Here is a 20,626-nt window from a genome sequence, read left to right as displayed (position 1 = left end):
TTGAGCGTGGACTCAGTACAGAAATGTTTAATGGCTGAATTGTACACTGGCTCTGTGACATATCCAGAAAGGCAACTTTTCATGTTCCAAAAATAGATTTGATAGAAAGACTTACATTTTCATAAATAGGTAATGTGAAAATTTCCCCAATGCACATGGCATCCTTGGGCTGGCAATTCTGCCCGTCCAGGCCTTGCAGGGGTGAGTTCGGCTGGAGGCCCACCACTGGCAGCATCCTGGGACAGGGCAACCAATTCAATGTGCACCAGGGGCTCCCTGTAGATTTCCCCCAGTTGGGGCCTGTGTCCTTGGAGACAGACTTCTACCCAAAGAAACATGGAGGCCCTTCTTGGTACCTTAGTGGGCAAGCCCTCAGTCCTTCACTCTCCTCCTGCTGCAGTCACGCTGGCCCCGCCCTGCCTCTGTGGGTACCTCCTAGCCCTCCCCAGCACCCAGCCTCCACCTGCTCCTGCTACCCAGAGGCCCTGGACTGCTGGCAGCCAGCCGAGCCTGCCCAGGGCAAGGAAAGCAACTGCTTTGTTTCCTGACTCACACACACTTGCCTGTTTTCTGGTCCTCAAGACCAGGGCTCCTGACAAAGGCTCAGGGGTCCTGAGGTTCTCTGTGTACTGGAGTGGGGCAGGCGCCTCCGCAGAGGGCCAGAGCCTGGGCGTTACTGTCTGAAGGGATGGCAGCAGCTTCTCCAGAGGAGCCAGCTTCAGTCCAGGACTCAGGGTCCTCCTAGGCCACAGAACCAAGAGTCCAGGGAAGAACTCGTTCCTGCCAGGATACTAAAGATAAGGCCTGTCACTGGGGAGGGGCCATCTCTCTTCAGAGATGTCCTCTGGGTCACTTGTGGGATTCTGTGCTGTCAATAAGAAGGCAGGTTGGCAGAGACTTGGGAGAGGAGGGTCACATTGGGCCCAGACTTGACAGTGAGTAGAGAGGTGGGCAGGCTGTGGAGGCCATAATGAGGGCCCTGGACCTGGCCCTCCAGACCTGTGCTTGGCAGTGGAACTGGAACCCAGAGAGTAAGCGGGCAGGGTGGTTACCAGGGCAGTGGGGAGTGCTGGGCTCAAGGAGACTTTGGTGTCCGGGCTAAACTCAGAGCAGGGCTGCTGCTGCTCAAGAGCACAGGGATGGGCCTCGCCACACCTCAGCGCCTGGGGATTGTGGAAAGGGAAGTGAGGTGATCTCCCTAGTTGTTGGGTGAGCCACGAGGCCACCAGTGAAGAAGGCTCCCTGGGCCAAACAGGGCTTACTCAGCTCTACCCATTCCACCCTTACGGCAGTGATTCTCAACCTTCCTAATGCTGAGCCCCTCCCAGCACAGCCACGGTGACCTCCACTGGAGAAGCCCTCTAGGCAGGCTCTGGTTCACTTGGGCCATCCTCCACCTCACCAGAACCAGGCTCAGCTAATCCACAGGCTACCCCAAGTCTCCTACCCGAAAAGGGGCCAGTGGGTCTAGTCCTGTTTATCTCGTTCAGCACAGTTCTCTCCTTACGCTGTTAGGGAGTTGCTGCAAAGCCCTGTTTCTGGCCCCGTGGTCAGATATACCTAGGAAAGAGGCGACAGACCAGAAAGCTTGAAAGGAGAGGAAAGGGTAGGCTACCAGCAGGAAGGGGAGATGCAGGGAACAATACCTGATCCATGATCAGACTGGACTGAGCCTGACCCAAATGGCTGGGGCCCATGGCTGATGTGGCAGTTTGAGTGTGCAGTGAGGGGGTAAAAGGGCACAGAACTGGGCTGACTCAAAGGACCAAGGACGACCTCAGAAACATTCATTCCCTGGCTCAATTCCTGCACCTACTTGCTTTGATCCCTGAGCCCCAAAGGACAATCCTGCCTCCTAAGAACCCCACTCTTCCTTCTGACCCCAGCAGGAAGCATCTGTTAAGGAAGGCCAGGGACCAGTGAGGTGTGAGACGGCTAGGTCTCAGGCCACCACGTCCTCATCTTCTTTGTTTTGAAACCGCAAGTTAGGCCAGGACCATGGGGAACTAGAGTCGCCCTGAACTGAACTGTGGCAGGGAAGGTTTCCCCACGAGGCAAGGCAGCAACCACAGGGCCCTCAACCTCCACCTCCACCTCCGGGACACAAAAGAAGCTGCTGTCTCGGTGCTGTCACTCCTGGCACTGAGGGCTGAGCCCAGGGCCTGGCGTGAGCTCAGCAAGTGTTCCACCAGTGAGTTATCCCCCACCCCCACAAGCTGCTTCTTTTTCCTTTCCTATCTCAACCCTCAACCACACTGAGAGATTAGCTGCTTTGGCAACCTGACTGGCAAAATGTTGGGCCTCAGGCCAACAGACCATATCCAGCTGGGCCTGGCCATGACCCTACACTTGTGTCAGTGAAAATGAGATGCTACATGGAAAAGCAGAAAAACTCGAGAAGTCTTGGTAAGGCAGCGAGCCAGGCCCAGCGAGATAAGTGCTCCAAGCTGGCAGTGAAGGGAGGACGCTGCTTCCGCCTGATGGGCTCAGGATTCCCAGGGACAAGGCTCGGCACCCGCCTGTTGGCCTAACTCATGTGCTTTTTACACTCTGGTTAGAGGCCGGAGAACGACCTGGAGGAACCTGGGGTTCCAGCCACATCCCTGGAGAGCAGCAGTCAAGGCAGGAGAAGGTAAGACCAGCACGTGGGGGCTGGGCAGCACGGCCGGACCGCTTCCCACAGAAGTCTATGCTGGAAGGCTCAGGCTAGTCCTGGAATGTGAGAGCACAGAGGGAGCAGATGCTGGCTGGCAGGATGGTCCACAACCTGCCCTAGGCCAACGGCCTTCTGCACAGGACACCCTGCTTCTCCCTTTCTACCCAGCATCCAGGCTAGGGGTGCAGAATCCCTCTAGAGAAACCAGTGCCCTGGAGGGCCGGCTCTACATGGTGGGGCTTGACAGGCTGGAGACAAGGGAGGTGGGGAGGTCTTGGCCTGGCCTGCCTGCCCTGCCCCCCCAGTCAGCACCCACAGCCCCAGTTCTCCACAATGTCCTTGCTGTCTAGCTGGATGTGGTCGGTACTCTTCTCACTGAACATGGGGCCTCCATGTCTCATGATGAGTTCGGTGGCCACTCTGGTGAAGGCCTCCTCCACATTGCTGGAGTCCTTGGCAGAGGTCTCGATGGCACAGAGGATGTCATAGTGCTCAGCCAGGCTCTGTGCCTCAGTCAGAGGAACCTCCCGGAAATCGGCAAGGTCTGACTTGTTCCCTGTGGAGGAAAGTCAGGCAGAGTATGAGAAGACCCACAGTACCAGGCCAGCACAGTTCTGCTCAGCTGAGCCACACCAGGAGCCCGAGAGCAAGAGCATGTCCCCTTCAGCAGCTCCAGGTAAACACTGCTGGGCATAGTGACTCGCCCTCCCTAAAACATTCCTTTGGTGGCAGTGGTGGCATGGTTTTTTGTTTGCTTGATTGATTATTTGTTTTTGTTTTTTGTTTTCCCCCACAAGTCAGGGCTTCTCCTTGTAGCCCTGGCTGTTCTGAAACTCACGCTGTAAATCAGGCTTGCATCAAACTCACAGATCCGCCTGCCTCTGTCTCCTGAGTGCTGGGATTAAAGGCATGTGCCACCACTGTCTGGCTTAAAATAGTCCCTTTTATTTTATAAAAATGTTATGTGTATGGGTGTTTTGCCTACATATAAGTCTGTGAGCCAAATGGATGTCTGGCAGCCACAAAGACCAGAAGATATAATATCCCCTAGAATCACAGATGGTTGTGAGCTAAAATGTAGGTGCTGGGGAAAACTCAGGTCATTGGGAAGTGCTCAAAACCACTGTGTCATCTCTCCAGCCCCTATTTAATCTTTTTCTTTTTTCTTTTCATTCTTTTCTTTTTTGGAGATAGGGTCTTACTATGTAGCTGTACCTAAACTGGAACTCAGTATGTAGACCAGCCTGGCCATAAACTCACAGAGATCTACTTGCTTCTGCCTCCTGAATGCTGGGAATAAAGACATGCTTCACCACACCCAGAATATTTATATTTAATCATTTTTAAAAACTGTTCTCGGCTGGGCAGCAGCGCCACAACAGGCAAGCAATCTCTGAATTCACATCAGCCTGGTCTACAGATTAAGTTCCAGAATATTTAGGGTTATACAGAGAAGCCTTGTCTCAAAAAGTCAAAAAATAAAAATAGAGAGTTCTCTCTAGGTTGCCCAGGCTAGACTTGAACTGCTAATTAAAGCAATCCTCCTCCCTTTCAGCCTCTCGAGAGCTAGGACAAGCTCTTACACTCAGCTGGCAAGACGGCTCAGTGGGTCGAGGTGCTTGCTGTTCAACTAGGTAACCTGAGTTCAATCCCCAGTGCCTTCGTGGTGGAAGGGGAAATACACTTCGTAACTGTCCTTTGGTCTACACACTTGTGCTTTGACATGAGTACACCCATATCCACACACCAGACAGACAGACAGACAGAAGGCAGGCAGACAGACGGATTTCAGAAAGTTTAAACTCTTATTCTAGGCTAGCAAGATGGTTCAGCAGATAAAGACACTTGTTGCCATTCCAGTGATCTGAATTCCATTCCCAGGACCCATTTAGTAAAGGGAGAGACCTGACACTAGCAAGTTTGTCACGTGATCTCTATACACACACATATATGTGCATACATGTACATGCACACAAGCTCAGACACCGACACACTAAATAAATATAAATTAAAAATGCAAAAGGAAAGTTCTTATTCTGTGGTCTCTCATCTTGTTATGGCTGGGGATAAAGCCCACTCACGCATACTAGCTACGTGCTCATCCAGCGAGCAGCAAGCCAGCCACGCTGCCTCCTCTGAGCAGGAGACGCAGCGCTGCTGGCAGAAAGGCTATGCCTAAGAGCTAAAGGGTCTGGTCCAGAACACACAGGGACTACAAAGCCCACTCCAGCACACTCTTGCCTCCAAATCTCAATTTTGTCCAACTTTAAAACTGACTGCAAGCTCCAGGTTCAACTTCCAGCTCTTTTCCTGGCCAAACTCCCTCCCTCCCCAGGCAGGCTTGTCCTGTACTGGAGAAGAATAAAGGCAAGGGCAGAGATAAGACTCATTCCCAGGCCCCGCCGGCCACCATCCCTAGCTCACCAATCAGCAGCTGCACAATGTTGGAGCCTGCATACTTCCTCACGTCCTCGATCCAGTGAGGCACCGACAAGAAGGTGCTCCTCTTGGTGATGTCATACGCAAGGATGGCCCCATTGGCACTGCGGTAGTAGCTCTGGGTGATGGTTCGGAATCTCTCCTGGCCAGCCGTGTCCCAAATCTGTAGCTGAAGAAAAAGGTCAACCCAGTGACACATGTCAAAGGGATAGGAAGGGCAGCCCCACAGTCCCATGCCCAGAACAGTGAGTTCGCTGGCTGAACGCTGGCCCACAGCAATGGTCTCCTTCGAGCCTCAGGAAGCCTCAGGACTGGAGCGATGGCTCAGAGGTCCAGAGGGATTGCTGTGCAATCCAAAGGGCCAGAGTTTGGATCCCAGCACTCACCTAACAAATCTGTGCACACCTGTAACCTCAGTGCTAAGTACAGCAGAGACTGAAGCTTGCTGGCGGTTAGCCTAACCAAGGAAATGTAAGCCCCAGGTTCAGGGAGAGGCACCTGTCACAAAAGGAGTAGATGGGAAGTAATAACAGGACACCCAACTCTCCTGGCCTCTGAATGTGCACACGCAAATAAAAAAAAAGGAAAAAAAGAAAGAAAAAAAGAAAAAGAAAAGAAAGAAACCACCTCAGAGATCCAGTATGAGGAAGAAGAGAAGAGGGGGTGCAGGGCCGCTTGTTTCACAACTCTGGGGTCCCTGAAGAGGCAATTCTGAACTGAGTCCTCCATAGACTGGCTCTCCCTCTAACCCCTGAGCTGCTGATCACGAGAGTCTGCAGGTGGCCCCAAGGGTGCAGTAAGGTCAGGCTGGCTATACATTTGAGTCTTTTCTGTTGCAAGCTCACTGGGTCCAGGCTGTACAGTATTGGATTTCCTAATGATTCCACAGCTGGTGGGGAGAAGGCTGGACTGGGGCACTGGGTACTTAGTTATCTACCTTGGCCAAAGCATGGGGCATAGGATCTTTCTCCATTTATTCCTTCACTTAACAAATGCCAGTGCCCTATGGTAGGCACCCTGCTGGGTATTATACTCTTTAATGAACCTCAATACTGGGAGCCTGAGCTCCTGCATCATCAGGCCCCCTTTCAGGACGGACAGCACTACCTTTTAGCATGTAGCCTCTCCTACCCATCCTTTATCACTTTAGGGTAGCTCTTTCTGATACTCATGCTCCAGTTCTAGATAGAAGACCCTTCATGGTCCTTCCTTCCTCTCTAACAGTTCACACCACAGACAGCATTGTCTATTTCACTCAGGTATCCTGCACCAAGATGACTTTAGGAGCTAGGCAGGGAGCATGAGATACAGCAACATACACACTCACACTCATACACCATACACACACTCACTCACATACACACACACAGTACACGCACAGACACACATATATAGAAGTATAGAAGCAGGGAACCACAAGCTGCTTTCCAGAGATTCAGGGTTCACAGTCCCACGGAGTAAGTCACATGGCTGCAGTAAATCAATCCTGTTTATTAGGTTAAAAACATCTCTGTAAGTTCATTTCCAAGACCTGTGTCCTGTCCTGTCCCTCCCAATGGAAAAGTAGTCTGTCCTGAGTAAGCACACAGTGGAAAGTTCCAGGCTTCTTTCTGAGAAGAGAACCTTGGAAAAGTTAGTTCTCAAGGCAAAAACGGAGATGGTCAGACTGACCCAAATACAAGTTCCTGAGCTATTTTTTATGATGTCTTGGGACATGAGTCAAACAGGAGGTAGGGTTTGAGGGCTCCTCCTTCCCAGCCTCCCCTCCTGTGCTGTCCTCTGGGGAACAGCTCCGTCGCAACTTCTGCGATTCTGCAGAACCCACAGTGTCTAATACTAACTGGTGAAAAGCAGCAGTCGCTCCAGGGGAAGTGCAGTAGGTGGGCAAGTTCGCTCTGCTGTCTGCCATCCTCTCAGGTGAGAGCTGGAAGTGATGAACGCTCTTCCAGCCCTGCGGGTCTTTCCCCCACCCCTCGTGGTCCTGGGCTGGAATGGCAGCCTTTCGGCTAAAGCTAGTGATGTTGCTCTGGGCTTTAGCAGTCAAAGGCTCATATCGCCAGATCCTGAGGTTGGAGGCTCCTGCTCTGGGTTTTAAGCACCAGTGGTCACGTGGCAGCTACTGTAATCCTCAGTCTCCCCCAGCTAGTATTATATATACTCCTAATGAACCTCAACACTGGGAGCCTTAGCTCCTACAGTAATTGGTGTAGCAGTTCTCGGGCCAAATGTGTCCAGGACCCCTGGCCCTTAACACTTGGCAGCTTGCGGCTGGAGAGGTGGCTCAGAGGTTAAGAGCACTGGCTGCCCTTCCAGGGGTTCCAAGTTCAATTCCCAGCAACCCCATGGGGGCACACTACTGCCACGGTTTCTGGTTCAGCTCTTGCCTCTTCATGCTACCACCTCAGCCCACTGTACTCCCTTCAGGAGAAGCCTTTCATCTGACCTAATGTCACAATCCCAGTGTTCAGTACAAGGGAGTGTCCTGTCGCTGAATGTGAAGGTGACCTGACTGCCTGTCTAAAGAGCGGGAAAGGTGCTGTGCCAGGGGTATCTGCACCATCCTAGTGTAGTCCTTCAAACAATCCAAGGACTAGCTTTGCCTCAATCCCAGGTCTCCTGCTGAGCCACCAGAGAGGCATTCCTCTTCTGTCCTGGAGTTCGCCAAGCTTGTGACGGGATGTCCAGAGTCTATCTAGTGCAAGCTGTCTGAAGCAGCCAAGACGGGGCGAAGCCTTGGAGGTGGAGGTCTGCTTGGGTAGCCAGCAGCCGTGGCTGCTGCTTAGCTTCCTTAAGGAATCAGTGCAGTCTGCACATCAGCATGGGAGCCATGAGGCCAATCAGAGTCAACTACTTGGCTAAAAATCCTCTGTTCAAGGTAGCCTGGGTACCAGGAAAAGCTTTAATAGCTGTCAAATCATGTTAGTCCCCAAACCTAACTTATTTAAAGGAAAAATAAACATAAAAGGGTGCTTACAATAAAGGCCTATCATTACCACTGAGAATGGGTTAACCGTACTGAACAGTGCTTAACTCTATCCAACGCCTAGAGGCAAGTCTTGATCTGATAGAGAACTAGAAGGACAAGAAAAGCTGAAACCATTGACCTGGGGACATCAACTGGAGGCAAACAAGAGGGGTTGAAAGGAGCCAGTGTCCGAGGGATGCTGAAAGCCTCTGTGCCCAGAATTCCTCCCGCTCCCTCAACATGATTTGTCGAGGTGCAGCATCAGGAGATACTTTAGTCCCATACTGTAATGTGGCTCCTGCAGGGGAGTTCTGTCGCAATGCAAAGTAGCATCCGCCCATGTGGCAGGATGGCCATGCCAGCTTTTCTGCGGGCTTCCTCATCACACTCTGGACAGCATCAGCCCATCTCGCAGCCACACTAACAGAACGGGGCCATGATGCTTTGAATCCAGACAGGCAGAGCTCAGCAGGATGTCCAGAGGTGTCAGCATTTCCTATCTGTCACCCCAAGATCAATCTTTCTGAGACAGGTTCTCATATATCCAGGCTGGCTTCAAACCCTCTATGTAGCCAAAAAGGACCCTGGACTTCTGATCCTCCTGTCTCCATCTTCTGAGTCCCGGGATTACAGGCATGTGCCACCATCCTAGTTATACGCAGAACAGGGGATGGAACCCATGGTTTCATGCACATTGAGCAAGCACTCTACCAACTGAGCCATATGCCCCACCGCCAGATTACTCTTTACATCTACAGTGTCACAGGAGAGAAGCTGTGGCAGTAGTATCCCAAGCCCCCCACTGTGTGCAAGGCTCCCACAGCGTATGGAAATCTTCTTCAATAAATCTCCTCAGTGAGTTACATCTCCCATAGAATCAAACCCTTGCCTGAATGTTCTTGGTGTGTTTGCCTTTGGCAAACAAGCCCTGCCTCAGTTGCTTACAAAGGGCTCACTGTTCCCAATACCCCTTCTTCCCTTCCTGGAAGCTCAGAACACCCACCTACTACTAGCCACAGGGTTGCAGCACCGAGGGGTGAGCCTGAACCACAGGACCCCTCCCAGGCACCTGGTCCAGTTCAAGTGGGTATCACGGAACCAGGACAGCCCCCAATAGCTGTGCCTACCAGGAGAGTCTTTTGTGACAAGAACAGTAATCTTAGAGTCCAGGCCACAAGTTCTGAGGCTCTGCCTCAGAGCCTTCACAGTTAAGTTTCTAAACTAAAGATCTCTCTATCACCAGGTAAAATGATTGTGTTTTGTTTCTTTCTTTTTTTAAATAGGGGAGACTGAGCTAGGACCTTGTGCATACAAAGCAAGTTGTTCTAGCACTGAGCTGCATCCCCAGTTTCAGACCTTCTTATTTTTCTAGACTTCCTCAGTCAGATGCAGAGCATCACAGGCTCAACTCTGCCCACCTCTTCTCCACCCTCCCTGTGCCCTGCTACTTTGGTAATGAGAAAGTAGCCCCAGCCTGGGACCTCAGCATAGCCTTGAGCCCTTCCGTCCTCCTCTACCAGTCAATACAGAACACAGTGCCAGGCAGCCTCCCAGGTCTCCCAGACAAAGCTGACCACTTTGTTTCTGCTGTCCTCAGAACACAGTGGACAAGACGCCAGCAGAATGGACCTGGCCTGGGAGCAATCCGTGGCCTCGTCTCTCCCCACTCTCAAGTTGTGCCCACACCTCTTACAGCGTTTCCATGGTCGGCATCCATATGGCCACGGCATCTGAGGCCCCTTCTGTCAACCTTCCTGTCTCCATGACCCTGGACAAGGTAGACTGCTGCCTCCTCTGGGCTTATCCAAGCATGCAACGTAATCTCTACACGCACGTCCACGACAACTATGGCCACCATGGGGCCCCGCTCATGCTGTTTGTGCCAGGGCGTCCATGCCTGGCTCAGACTCTCCTGTCACCAGTGACAGCGTTAAGAACATTACATGCCGGGTGTGAGACGAGGCCTGAAGAACACAGACTGATTCTGCTGTATCTTTTCCTCTTGAACACACCAAGCACAGACTCTATGAACTGAGCTACCCCAGCCAGGGCCCAGGCTCTCGATATACCAAGAACCAAAGTCAGAACTACTGAGTTAGGAGTTTATATGGAAGCATTTACCCTGGCACTTAAATAATAAAGTTATTCTTCTGTGTGGTCTCTTCCATGTAGTTCACAGATTTTCATGTACTTCCTCAAATTTTTATGTTTTCTACATATGCCACCTAAATACAAACACAGAAGATGTTAACAAGTCTTAGCTACCAAACTGTTATCTGTTCTGACAACTGCAATTTATTGATTTTTAGCCATGAAATTAGTATATATAAGAAAAAAATTCAGTTTTTCATTGAAACTATATGAAGACTGTTTCTGACTTTAAGACATATTGTGCTGGGTGGATCTCTGAGTTCAAGGCCAGCCTGATCTACAAAACAAATCCAGGACAGCCAGGGTTACATAGAGACTAAATAAATAATTTTGTGCTGGAAATTTAGGTCAGTGGTAGAGTGCTTGCTTCGTATGCATGGAGCCCTATGTTAATTCTCAGCATTGCAAAATTAATTTTTTTCTGGTTTTTCGAGACAGGGTTTCTCTATAGCTTTTAAATCTTAGAGGCCAGATGGTAGTGGCGCACACCTTTAATCCCAGCACTCAGGAGGCAGAGGCAGGTGGATCTCTGTGAGTTTGAGGTCAGTCTGGTCTACAGAGCAAGTTCCAGGGCAGCCAAGGAACCCTGTCTCAGAAAACCACTAGATAGATAGATAGATAGATAGATAGATAGATAGATAGATAGATAGATAGATAGATAGATGGATGGATGACAGATGGGTGGATGGAATTTGGGAGCTGGTGGAAGAGCTTATATTTGCTTATATTAGGCCTCGGGTCTGTTCCCTTGCACCAATATCTCACCAGTTTCTATATTCCTCGACCACAACAATGGCAATCAAGTTGTTGTTTAGTGTGAAATGGCAAGACTTCTCCCAAGAGTCAGCTCAACATCCTCACAGACCAGGGACTCCCCTTTAAGGTGCTAAAGTTTGAATATTAGGTATCTCCAAAGACCCACACGTTAAATAACTGGTGGCCAGCCTGTGGCACTAAAGGCAGGTAGTTGAACTTTTAGAAAATGAAACCTGGTAGAAGGAAGTAGGATCATTGGGGATATGATTTGGAAGGTGTATTGAGATCTCTCTTTCTCAAGTCTTCCTCAGCTCCTGCTCCCAGATGCACCATTTGCCAGGTCAAAGCAGCCAAGGAAAATACAGAAGTCTCCTTTTATGTTGATTTATTTAGGCATTCTGCTAGCAACAAAAAACAAACCAATGCCTGTGGGTTGAAGGCCCAACTGGCAGGTCTCAAGTCAGGATGTCCTCAGTCCCCTTAAAAAGCAGCCACTTCAAAATTAAAATGGGCTGGAGAGGTGACCCAGTGTTAAGAGCACTGGCTGCTTTTCCATCTGGCCTCTAAGAGGACCAGGTTCAATTCCCAACATCCACAATGCTGTTCTTAACTGTCTGTTAATTCTTCCATGGGATATAACACCTGTTTCTAACTTCTGCAGACACCAGACATGCACATGTTACACATACATGCAGATAAACATTTACACACAGAAAAAAAATAAGTATTTTTTAAATATAAAAAAGTCAGGCATGGTGGTGCATCATGCCTTTAATCCCAAAATTAGGAAGGTGGAGACAGGTGGATCTCTGTGAGTTCAAGGCCAGCCTGGTCCTGGACAGCCATTGTTACATAATAGAGAGACTCTGTCTCAAAAAAAAAAAGAAAGAAAGAAAGAAAAGAAAAGAAAAGAAAAGAAAAGAAAAGAAAAGAAAAAGAAAGAAAGAAAGAAAGAAAGAGAGAAAGAAAGAAGTATGAGATGCATCAGCCCACCACATCTCAGACTTGTCTTCAGGACCCAGGTGTGCCCACTAATGCAACATGGCTTTTTTTCACTTTTTACAGTGCTGGGAATGGAACACAGGCGGGCGTACTGGGCAAGCGAATACTCTGGCAATGAGCTATACTTACTCCTAGAACTGGTTTTGTTTGTTTGGTGGGTTGTTTTGGTTTCTTGTTTATTTTTTATTACATTTTATTTAGTCTTGTGTACAGGAAAGGGATGTGCATGTGGAGGTCAGGGCAATTTTTGGAAAAAAAATCTTTCCTCCATCGTGTGGATCCTAGAGACCAAACTCAGGGCCATCAGGCATGGGGGCAAGCACCTTTAATCCCTGAGCTATCCCACGGACTCCCATTGGTTGGTTTTTGAGACAGGGTCTCACTAAATTGCCCAGGCAGGCTTTGAACTTGCAACCCTCTTGTCTAAGGCTTATGAAGAGCTGAGTTCGCAGGCTTGTACAATCAGACCCGAAAAGTATCCATTCTCAGGTTTTGGGGGTTTTTTTGTTGTTGTTGTTTTCAAGACAGGGTTTCTCTATGTAACAGCCCTAGCTGACCTGGCACTAGCTCTTGGAGACCAGGCTAGCCTCGAACTCACAGAGATCTGCCTGCCTCTGACTCCCAAATGCTGGGATTAAAGGTGTGTGCCACCACCACCTGGCTCTCAGAGGTTTTTACATGTGTTCATGATCACAATGATGCCATCCTAAATAAGGACTGCTAAAACAGCTACAGGGACCCATGCCTTTACTCCCAATCACTTAGGGACTGAAACAGAACAATCCTTGAGCACAGTACCAAGGCAAGCCAAGCTAGTCGACATAGATCCTGTCTCAAAAATAAAGCAGGTCATGGTAGCATAAACTTTTAATCCAGCATGCTTTAGGCAGAAGCAGTCTGATCTCTGTGAGTACCAGGCTTTACACCGGCCACCCATGACTACATAATAAACCCGTCTCAAAACAACAACAAAACTACATATGTGTGTTTGTTATATGTAGAGATAGATACATAATAGATGTAGTTAGATAGAATTATATATGTATATATGTGTGTGTGTGTATATATATATATATACATATATATATATATACTTAGAGTAAAAACAAATATAGATGTGACTGGAAAGTATGGCAATGTGACTGAATTTTTGACATCACAACTTAGAACTTAAATGTTCTGATGGGTGCTATTCCTTTTAGGGTTGGCTCCTTGAATGTTCAATCAGCTGTGACATTCTACATCCAGAATCTTTTTGTAACCTGGAACTTTCTCTTTTGGCAGGTTTTCAGGGTGGACCTGATGGTTAGTTTTCAGGGTGGACCTGATGGTTAAGAAGAGCTATGGGCCACTAGGGCCTGCTACTGTATTAGTTCTTTGATCCCAAATGAAGCCTGATGCCATTATGGTGGCTCACATCAGCATCGGGAGGTTGAGACAGGAAGATCACAACATTGAGGTCGGTCCAAGCTACAGAGTAAACTCTGGGTCAGTCAGTCCTACATAACAAAAATAAAATCAAATTTAAAAAAAAAAAAGAGGGTTGAACATACAGCTCGATGGTGAAGCCCTTGCCTATCGTGTGCAGGGCCTTGGGTTCAGTCTTCAGCACTGTAAGTAAGAATCTCGTCTCAAACATCACACTGAGTGTTGGCTCTCTCTCTTTCCATCCAGGAAGGGGAGGTCTCCAAGACAAAGGGAGACAACTGAGGGAGAAGAGGCCAGGTATGGGCAAGCAGGCTTGTAATCCCAGCTCTTCAGACAGGAGGACTGTTCCTAATCTAGAGCAACCCTGGGCTGTACAGCAACCACAGGCCAGCCAGGGTTACACAAGACCCTGTCTCATACAATGACAACAAAAAAGAGAAGCTATTGAATGGTATCTAAGAAGCCATGAAGCAGGCTACAGGTCCCTCATCTAGCATGGTTTGGCTGGTTTCTGTCACGATGTGAATAAAGCATCTTGTATTCCAACATTAGCCTAAAGACAAGTTTTCTTTCTTATTCACAGTGGTCATTTTCAACACTGCCCAATTCATTTGAATTAACAAGGATTTGTTTATAACAAGCACCCGGTATTACAACGCTGAAACTTCTAACTAAAATGTACAAAGCAAATGATTTCTGAGGAGCAGATTTTATTGTTTAATTTTATTGCTTGTTTGATTTTTGTTTTTATTTTCTGGATTTTTTTTCTTTTGGTTTTTTTGAGACAGCGTTTTCTGTGTAGCTTTGGAGCCTGTCCTGGAACTCGCTCTGTAGACCAGGTTGCTCTCAAACTCACAGAGATCCGCCTGCCTCTCCTCCTGAGTGCTGGGATTAAAGGTGTGCGTGCACCACCACCACCACCCAACCAGCTTCTTTTTTTAATTTTTAAATAACACTTATTTGGGGGAGAGGAGCATATATGTGGCACCCAACAAGTGTGGGAGTCAGAAGACACCTTTCGGGAGCTGATTATCTCCTACCACTTGGGTCCCAGGGACTGAACTCAGGCTCTCAGGCTTGGCAGCTAGTACCACTGCCCATGACCCATCTCGCTGGCCCCCAGGACTAGATTTACACGGATCCCCACCTCCCTCTCTTGTTGATCGTGCTTGCTGCCAATAGGGGAGGACACAACACTACCAAGACAGAAAAGCTCCTGACGAGGAGCAGAAAGGCCAGGATAGAGTTCAAGATTTGCAACATCCAGGCTACCTTTCCCGCTTTGTACAGTGGAGACATCTCCCACAAGGGATGAATGAGAAGAGTGTGATGGGGTGATGGGGTGAGAGGCACAAACGCAAGCACAAAAGCAAGCCTCCTGCTACGGACTTTTAAACATGTCTCAGGCCCCAAGTACCCACAGAAGCCATGTAAGAGCCAGATGCTGTAGCTGATGTAGCTGATGCCCAAAATACCAGCACTGGGGAGGTGGGGGCAGAAGAGGCTCAGGCTCACGGTCATTCTGGGCTACAAATTAAGACTTTTATCAAAATAACAAAAAGGAAGGGAAAGAGAAAGAGGCAGGGAGGTCAAGCGGGCTGGGAGCCCATCCTTCCCGCCTCCTCCTGCCACTTCCTCTCTCAGGTACCGAGGAACCATCACTTCCCATTCTGCTGACAATGCACTAGCGTGAAAGCTACACAGGCATCTTAGAGAACAGATAGAAGAGGTGCCATTGTATGGCCAAGGTAATATGTGCTAGGCTGAGGGTTAGCTTGCCTCTGTGAGTCGGGAGCTAGCCCTCTCCCTCTTCCCACACAAGCACTGCCTGAGGACAGTAAGAATCCTCAGGAGGCAAGGCTTAGTTTACAATGAGGATGGTGACCACTGGTATCAAGAACAGATTTCTTCAGACAATCACCGTGACCCAGAACATCTCTTATCTAACAGTCCTTCTGCTATTTCTGAGCAGAACCAAAAAGTCAAATTGATTTTATCCAAATAGGAAGTGTGTAGAGGAAAAGCCAGGTCTTAGACTGAAAGAATTGGGAAAGCAAACAAAAAAATCTGGGTTTGTGTAGTTTAGTAGAAGAGTACCTGTCTATAGTGCATGCGCCATGAATTCCATCACCAGCACTGAAACACAAACACACACACACACACACTTTTAATCCCTCCCTACTGCTACTTTGGAAGTAACAGCAGCACCTATGAAAACAAAGTACATTTATGAAGCCAAGAACAGTTTGAGTCAAGGACAAAGAGCTGAAGCCCTGGAACAAAGGCACAAATCCCATGAAGAAAAATGGTGAAAGCCGGGCAGTGGTGACTCGGGTCTCTAATCCCAGCACTCAGGAGGCAGAGGCAGGTGGATCTCTGTTCAAGGACAGACTGAGTTCAAGGATAGCCTGGTTTACAGAGAGAGTTTCAGAACAGCCAGGGCTACACCAAGAAGCTCTGTCTTGAAAAAACAAGAGAGGGGCGGCAGGGGGTGTGGGGGCAGTGTCTCCACCACATGGCCAGGAGACCTGATAAAGCCATGGAAATCCTCACCAGGTTCCCTGTACTAGGCCTGTGTGCCTAGTGATCTGCAAAGCCAAGTTTACAGAACAGGCCTCTCTGTTGCCCACATAAAGGAAGGAAGAAGCAGTGGGAATGGACTCAGGGTGGCAGGGAGCGGCGAGAGCTGGAGGAGAAACTTCCTACCCCAGTCATCACCCAGAGGAACATGGTGGCAAAGGCAGCAATCAAACAAACCCTTCTGCTTACTTACATTATACATTTTGGCTTTATTACAATATATTTTGGGGCATAAAAAGAAATGGGTAGTACTAATTGTTTTGTTTATAGGGATCAGGGTAGCTTGGGGGCCAAAAGGGTAAGGGAAACTTCCCTGAGTATCCTTTTAGGTCTTTGAAATTTTGCAATTTGAACCACATGAATAGATCACCTAGTCAAAAAAAAGAAAGAAAGAGAAAAAAGCAAGGAAGGGCCAGGAAGACGGCTCAGTGAATAAAGGTACCTGCTGCCAAGCCTGGAAACCTAAGTTCAATCTGCAGAACCCACAGAGTCAAAGGAGAGAAGGGCCTAGAACAAGGGCCTGCTGCTGCACAAGTGCACACACACATACATTAATAAAAATATTAAGAATAATAAATTTTTAAAACATAATTTTTAAAAAGCCAGAGAAATCTGAAATGCTTTCAAGCATATCAAGTTTTTCAATAACCTCCCAAGCAGGTGCATCATTTAGTCATTCGTCCCATTTCAGAGATGAAGAAGCCTGAGACCCCAAGAAAGAACTCAATCTGAAGGACCAAAGTAATAATGCCCAAGCCTTCAGACTTGTGGCTCGTGTTCTTATTTAGACTCTCCAATCAGAGAGACACACGCTACATCCAGTCTCAGACCAACAGGACACTTCAAATAACCATTTACAAAGGCAGCAGCTTGTGTGATCTGACTGGGCTATTTTTTCTTAATCTATTGTCTGTCTATATATGACATGTGTACGTCGAACATGCATTCATACAGAGGTACACATATGCTATGACATGTGTGGAGGTCAGGGGTCAACTCTCAGAAGTCAGTTCTCACCCTCTACCCCGAGTTCTAGAATCAAACTCAGGCAGCCAGGCCTTTTACTTGCTGAATCATCTGACCGCCCCTGGAGTGGAGCTATCTCAGTGTCCCTATTAGCTGATAAACACCCTGAAATATTCTGGTGTCAACTCTTATTATTAAAAACATTTATAAGATTCCTAGGCATAAAAACTGGTTGTGGTGTTACATACCTGTGGTCCCAGCACTTGGGAAGTAGAAGCAAGAGGATCAAGAGGTCAAGGGTATCCTTGACTGCATACTGAGTTCGAGGCCAGCTCAGACTACATGAAGCACTATCCTGGAAAAAACAAAACAAAACAAAAACAGAGAAGAGCCAGTCAGTGTTGGTGCAGACCTTTAATCTCAGCATTCTGTGAGTTCAAGGCCAGCCTGGTCTACAGAGCGAGTTCCCCAGAACAGGCTCCAAAGCTAGAGAGGAACCCTGTCTTGAAAAAGAAAGAAAAAAGGAAAGAAAGAAAGACAGACAGAGAGAGAGAGAGAGAGAGAGAGAGAGAGAAAGAAAGGAAGAAAGAAAGGAAGAAACAAAGAAAAAAAGAAAGAAAGGAAGGAAAGAAAGAAAGGAGAGAAGAAAAGAAACAGAAAGGGAGGGAAAAATCTCAAGAGTGTACTATGGTCTCAGTGAGTGCAAAGGTTCATTAGGTTCATTGGGTTCATCGGCTTCAGAACTTTGGGGCCACCTTTCCAGGCGCAGAAGAAATCAGAAAGTCAGCACTGAACCCAGAAGCCAGTCAAATCCAGAGTTCAAATGCTGGTTTTGCCCCTCAGTTACTGGAGACTTCAGGTAAACCAGCTACTTTGGTTTTCCTGAGTTACTGGTGACTTCGGGTAAGCCAGCTACTTCACTGTTCCTGGCTTCCCCTTCCTCTATAAACATTAACCAGTAAACAGGCATACAGTGAGCAGCATGTGTCTGCCTCTGGCCAGCTGGATCGCCGTGTCCTTAAGGAGCTTATCTTCAACAGGAAGAGGCAAACAACTAGGTGAGTTCACATTTAGGTGAGCGCTACAGGCACATAGACAACAGAAGGGAAAGGCCTGGGAGGTCAGGGGAGGACTCTGAAGGAAAGCAGTATTCATGGCAGAACCTGGTAATAAAACATCAGTTATGCAGGGATCTCAGAGCACAGAATGACAAAAGGGGGAAAGATGCAAAGGTGGTGGCAGGAACAATCTCGGCCTCTCTAGAGAAGAGGGCTAAGAGGAGAGAGGGTGGGGCTGGAGACAGAGACCCGTCTCCTCAAGGAGGATGGTACAGTGCTTGTAATGGGAAATAACTATAGAAAAAGAGAACTTGATTGGCTCTGTCATTTTCAAATGTCCATTCTGGCAGAACTCTCTAAACAAATAAGTAAAATTGAAACACAGAACTGAATAAAAATGGTTTTGCTCTGACAACTGAAACACAGAACAGAATAAGATGGTTTTGTTCTGACATGTTAGCAAGTAAAGCTTCTGCCTTCTTGGCCTTCACTTCAGGGTACTTCCAACCTCTGCAGAGCTGGAACAGCAGGTGGCCTGTCTCTAGGGTTCCCCAAACTCTTACAAAGCCCAGATGAGATGGGAGACAGGCATACTGGTAGAGCTTCCACACTCAGCCCCAGCACCACAAAAAGAATTAACTATAACAATGCCCTCTGGTCTATAAAACATACCCATTAAACAGCTGCCTCACAAGAGCTTCTGAAAAGGACAAGCATAGCATACACAACTCTGCCACTCACAGGCCCACCAGATTGCCTCCGAAGAGGAAAACCTGGAGTGACCATAAGGAAAAGAAACAGCAAACTGCACAGTCCTGTATTGCATAACCTAAGTTCAAGTGCACAGTCCAGCCAGGCTGCACTGGGTGACGGGTTATCTCCACAGGTAAACAGGAATACTGCCCCCTCCTTGACTAGTCAGCACCGGGCTCCACACACCAGGCCCAGGCCAACAGCTTTCCAGAAGGGAATGTCTCCTTCTGCTTCTGTTCTCCACACTGCACTTTGAATGCTGACTGCTGGCATTATCAGAGGGCACAAACTTGACTATGGTCAGACTCCACCCATGTTGGCCCTTCCCTGGCCACCTGCTCCGAAGGGATGGCCCAGAACAACTAAAGTGCCTGCCTGCACCTGGCCCTTTTTCACCTCACAGAAAAACAGACCGAAACCTTGCAGGAAAACCTCTAGAGGCACATAAAAATGACTGTAGACTTTCCTTTTTCTACACGATGGGACAGGAGAGAGGCAACACCCAGAAATTATCCCAACTTTATAGAAACAAAGAGCTAAATATCCCAGCCAAGGGCAACAGAGGGCAGGCCTACAGTCACCCAAATAAACAGAGCCACAGCAGCAAGAGGGTCAAAAAAGATTCTCATCCCCGGGCTTCACTTCCTGAAAAAAAAAAAAGAGGGCAGTACTTTAAAGCTGCCTTGAAGATCCTTGTGAAGCTGAAACCATGAAAAATGGCAAAGGGTTTCTGTCGGACGCGATTCGGGCAAGTTACCAGTTACTTGTGTGAGTTACCAGTTACCAGTTACAAGTTACCAGTTACAGAGTGCTTGTGTGAGCAAGAACAAAGCTGTGTCCTGTCCAGGATGCTGCTGATCGGGAGGGCAGCCACCTAGGTTAAGAAACTGATTTCATTCATCCCAAATATTATTTATCACATCATTGCCAGGACATTGTGGCAACCACATCCTGCTGTTTCTGCTGGGGTCATTGCCAAAGTTTGGTTCTCTCCCCCACCTTCCGGTATCTGTGAAGTTTTCAGTTTCTAGCAATCCCCAGCTGGGGAGGCCCCCACCCCCACCCGGCGCTGGCCCTGGTGGAGTCCAGGTCCATAAAGGAGACTCCAGGGAGGCGTGGCCAGGGAGGAAAATTCTGACAAAAAACTTTTGGCCCTCCGGTTCCAGCAGCCACTACTTCCTGGTCCCTCCCGGTCACGGGGATGTCGTTAATCTGGCTGAGTGCTCCCCAGAGGGCCGCGCAGGGAAGGGTCTGTCCCGGCATGCGCGGCGCTCACGGACCGGCCTGCAGGTTGCCTTCCACCGCAAGTTATTCTGGAGGAGTCCCCACGCCGTGAGCACGGGAGCAGGCTTCCTCCTCCAGGCTCTAGCCGCCTACTGTCACCGCTCCCAGAGCCCAAGGCGGTGCTTTCGGACCTGAACCCAGTGAGGACATAAAGGCCCAGGCCCGTTCCGAAAGAAGGGGAAGCTGAAGGACTGGCCAGGAACCGCCCGCCCGGAGCAAAGCAGCGGCCCGCGCCGCCTCCCACCTTGACCCGCTTGCCCTGGATCTCCAGCGTCTTCATGGTGAAGTCGACGCCGATTGTGCTGCCCTGACGCGCGGAGAAGGCGCCGGTCTTGAAGCGCTGCACCACGCACGTCTTGCCCACGCTCGCGTCGCCCACCAACACCAGCTTGAACAGGAAATCGTAGTGCTCGTCCTGATCCCCCGGGCCCGGGCCCGCCATGGCTCCGCGGGAGACCTGGGACGCAGGGGCCCGGTTTGGGCTTACGACAGTCACGGGCCGAGGTCCGTGCGCCCTAGCCGGCCGACCGCCTGACTACGTGGAGCCGCCGCAGCACCTGAACGGGCTGCGCGGCTGACCGATCGACG

General features: G+C 49.0%; 1 protein-coding gene across 1 annotated transcript; it reads right to left on the bottom strand.

The window, feature by feature from the left end:
* On the bottom strand, positions 1-20,626 carry Rab43 (RAB43, member RAS oncogene family). Its single transcript, XM_048416645.3, has 3 exons — positions 20,283-20,626; positions 5,081-5,264; positions 1-3,212 (listed from the first exon to the last, which is right to left on the bottom strand). The coding sequence occupies exons 1-3, from the start codon at positions 20,478-20,480 to the stop codon at positions 2,962-2,964; spliced, it is 633 nt and encodes a 210-aa protein (XP_048272602.1). The 5' UTR covers positions 20,481-20,626; the 3' UTR covers positions 1-2,961.

Source organism: Myodes glareolus, chromosome 6 (genome assembly GCF_982192425.1).
Source record: "Myodes glareolus chromosome 6, mMyoGla1.1, whole genome shotgun sequence".
NCBI classification, from domain to species: Eukaryota; Metazoa; Chordata; class Mammalia; order Rodentia; family Cricetidae; genus Myodes; species Myodes glareolus.
Note: the sequence above shows the minus strand (reverse complement) of the source record. Positions and strands in the feature narration are given on the sequence as shown.

Coding starts and splice junctions, on each gene's coding strand:
- Rab43 (XM_048416645.3), bottom strand. CDS start 20,480: ATGGCGGGCCCGGGCCCGGGGGATCAGGACGAGCACTACGATTTCCTG. Junction 5,265..20,282: donor TCCAGGGCAAGCGGGTCAAG/GTGGGAGGCGGC, acceptor CTTTTTCTTCAG/CTACAGATTTGGGACACGGC. Junction 3,213..5,080: donor CATTGTGCAGCTGCTGATTG/GTGAGCTAGGGA, acceptor TTTCCTCCACAG/GGAACAAGTCAGACCTTGCC.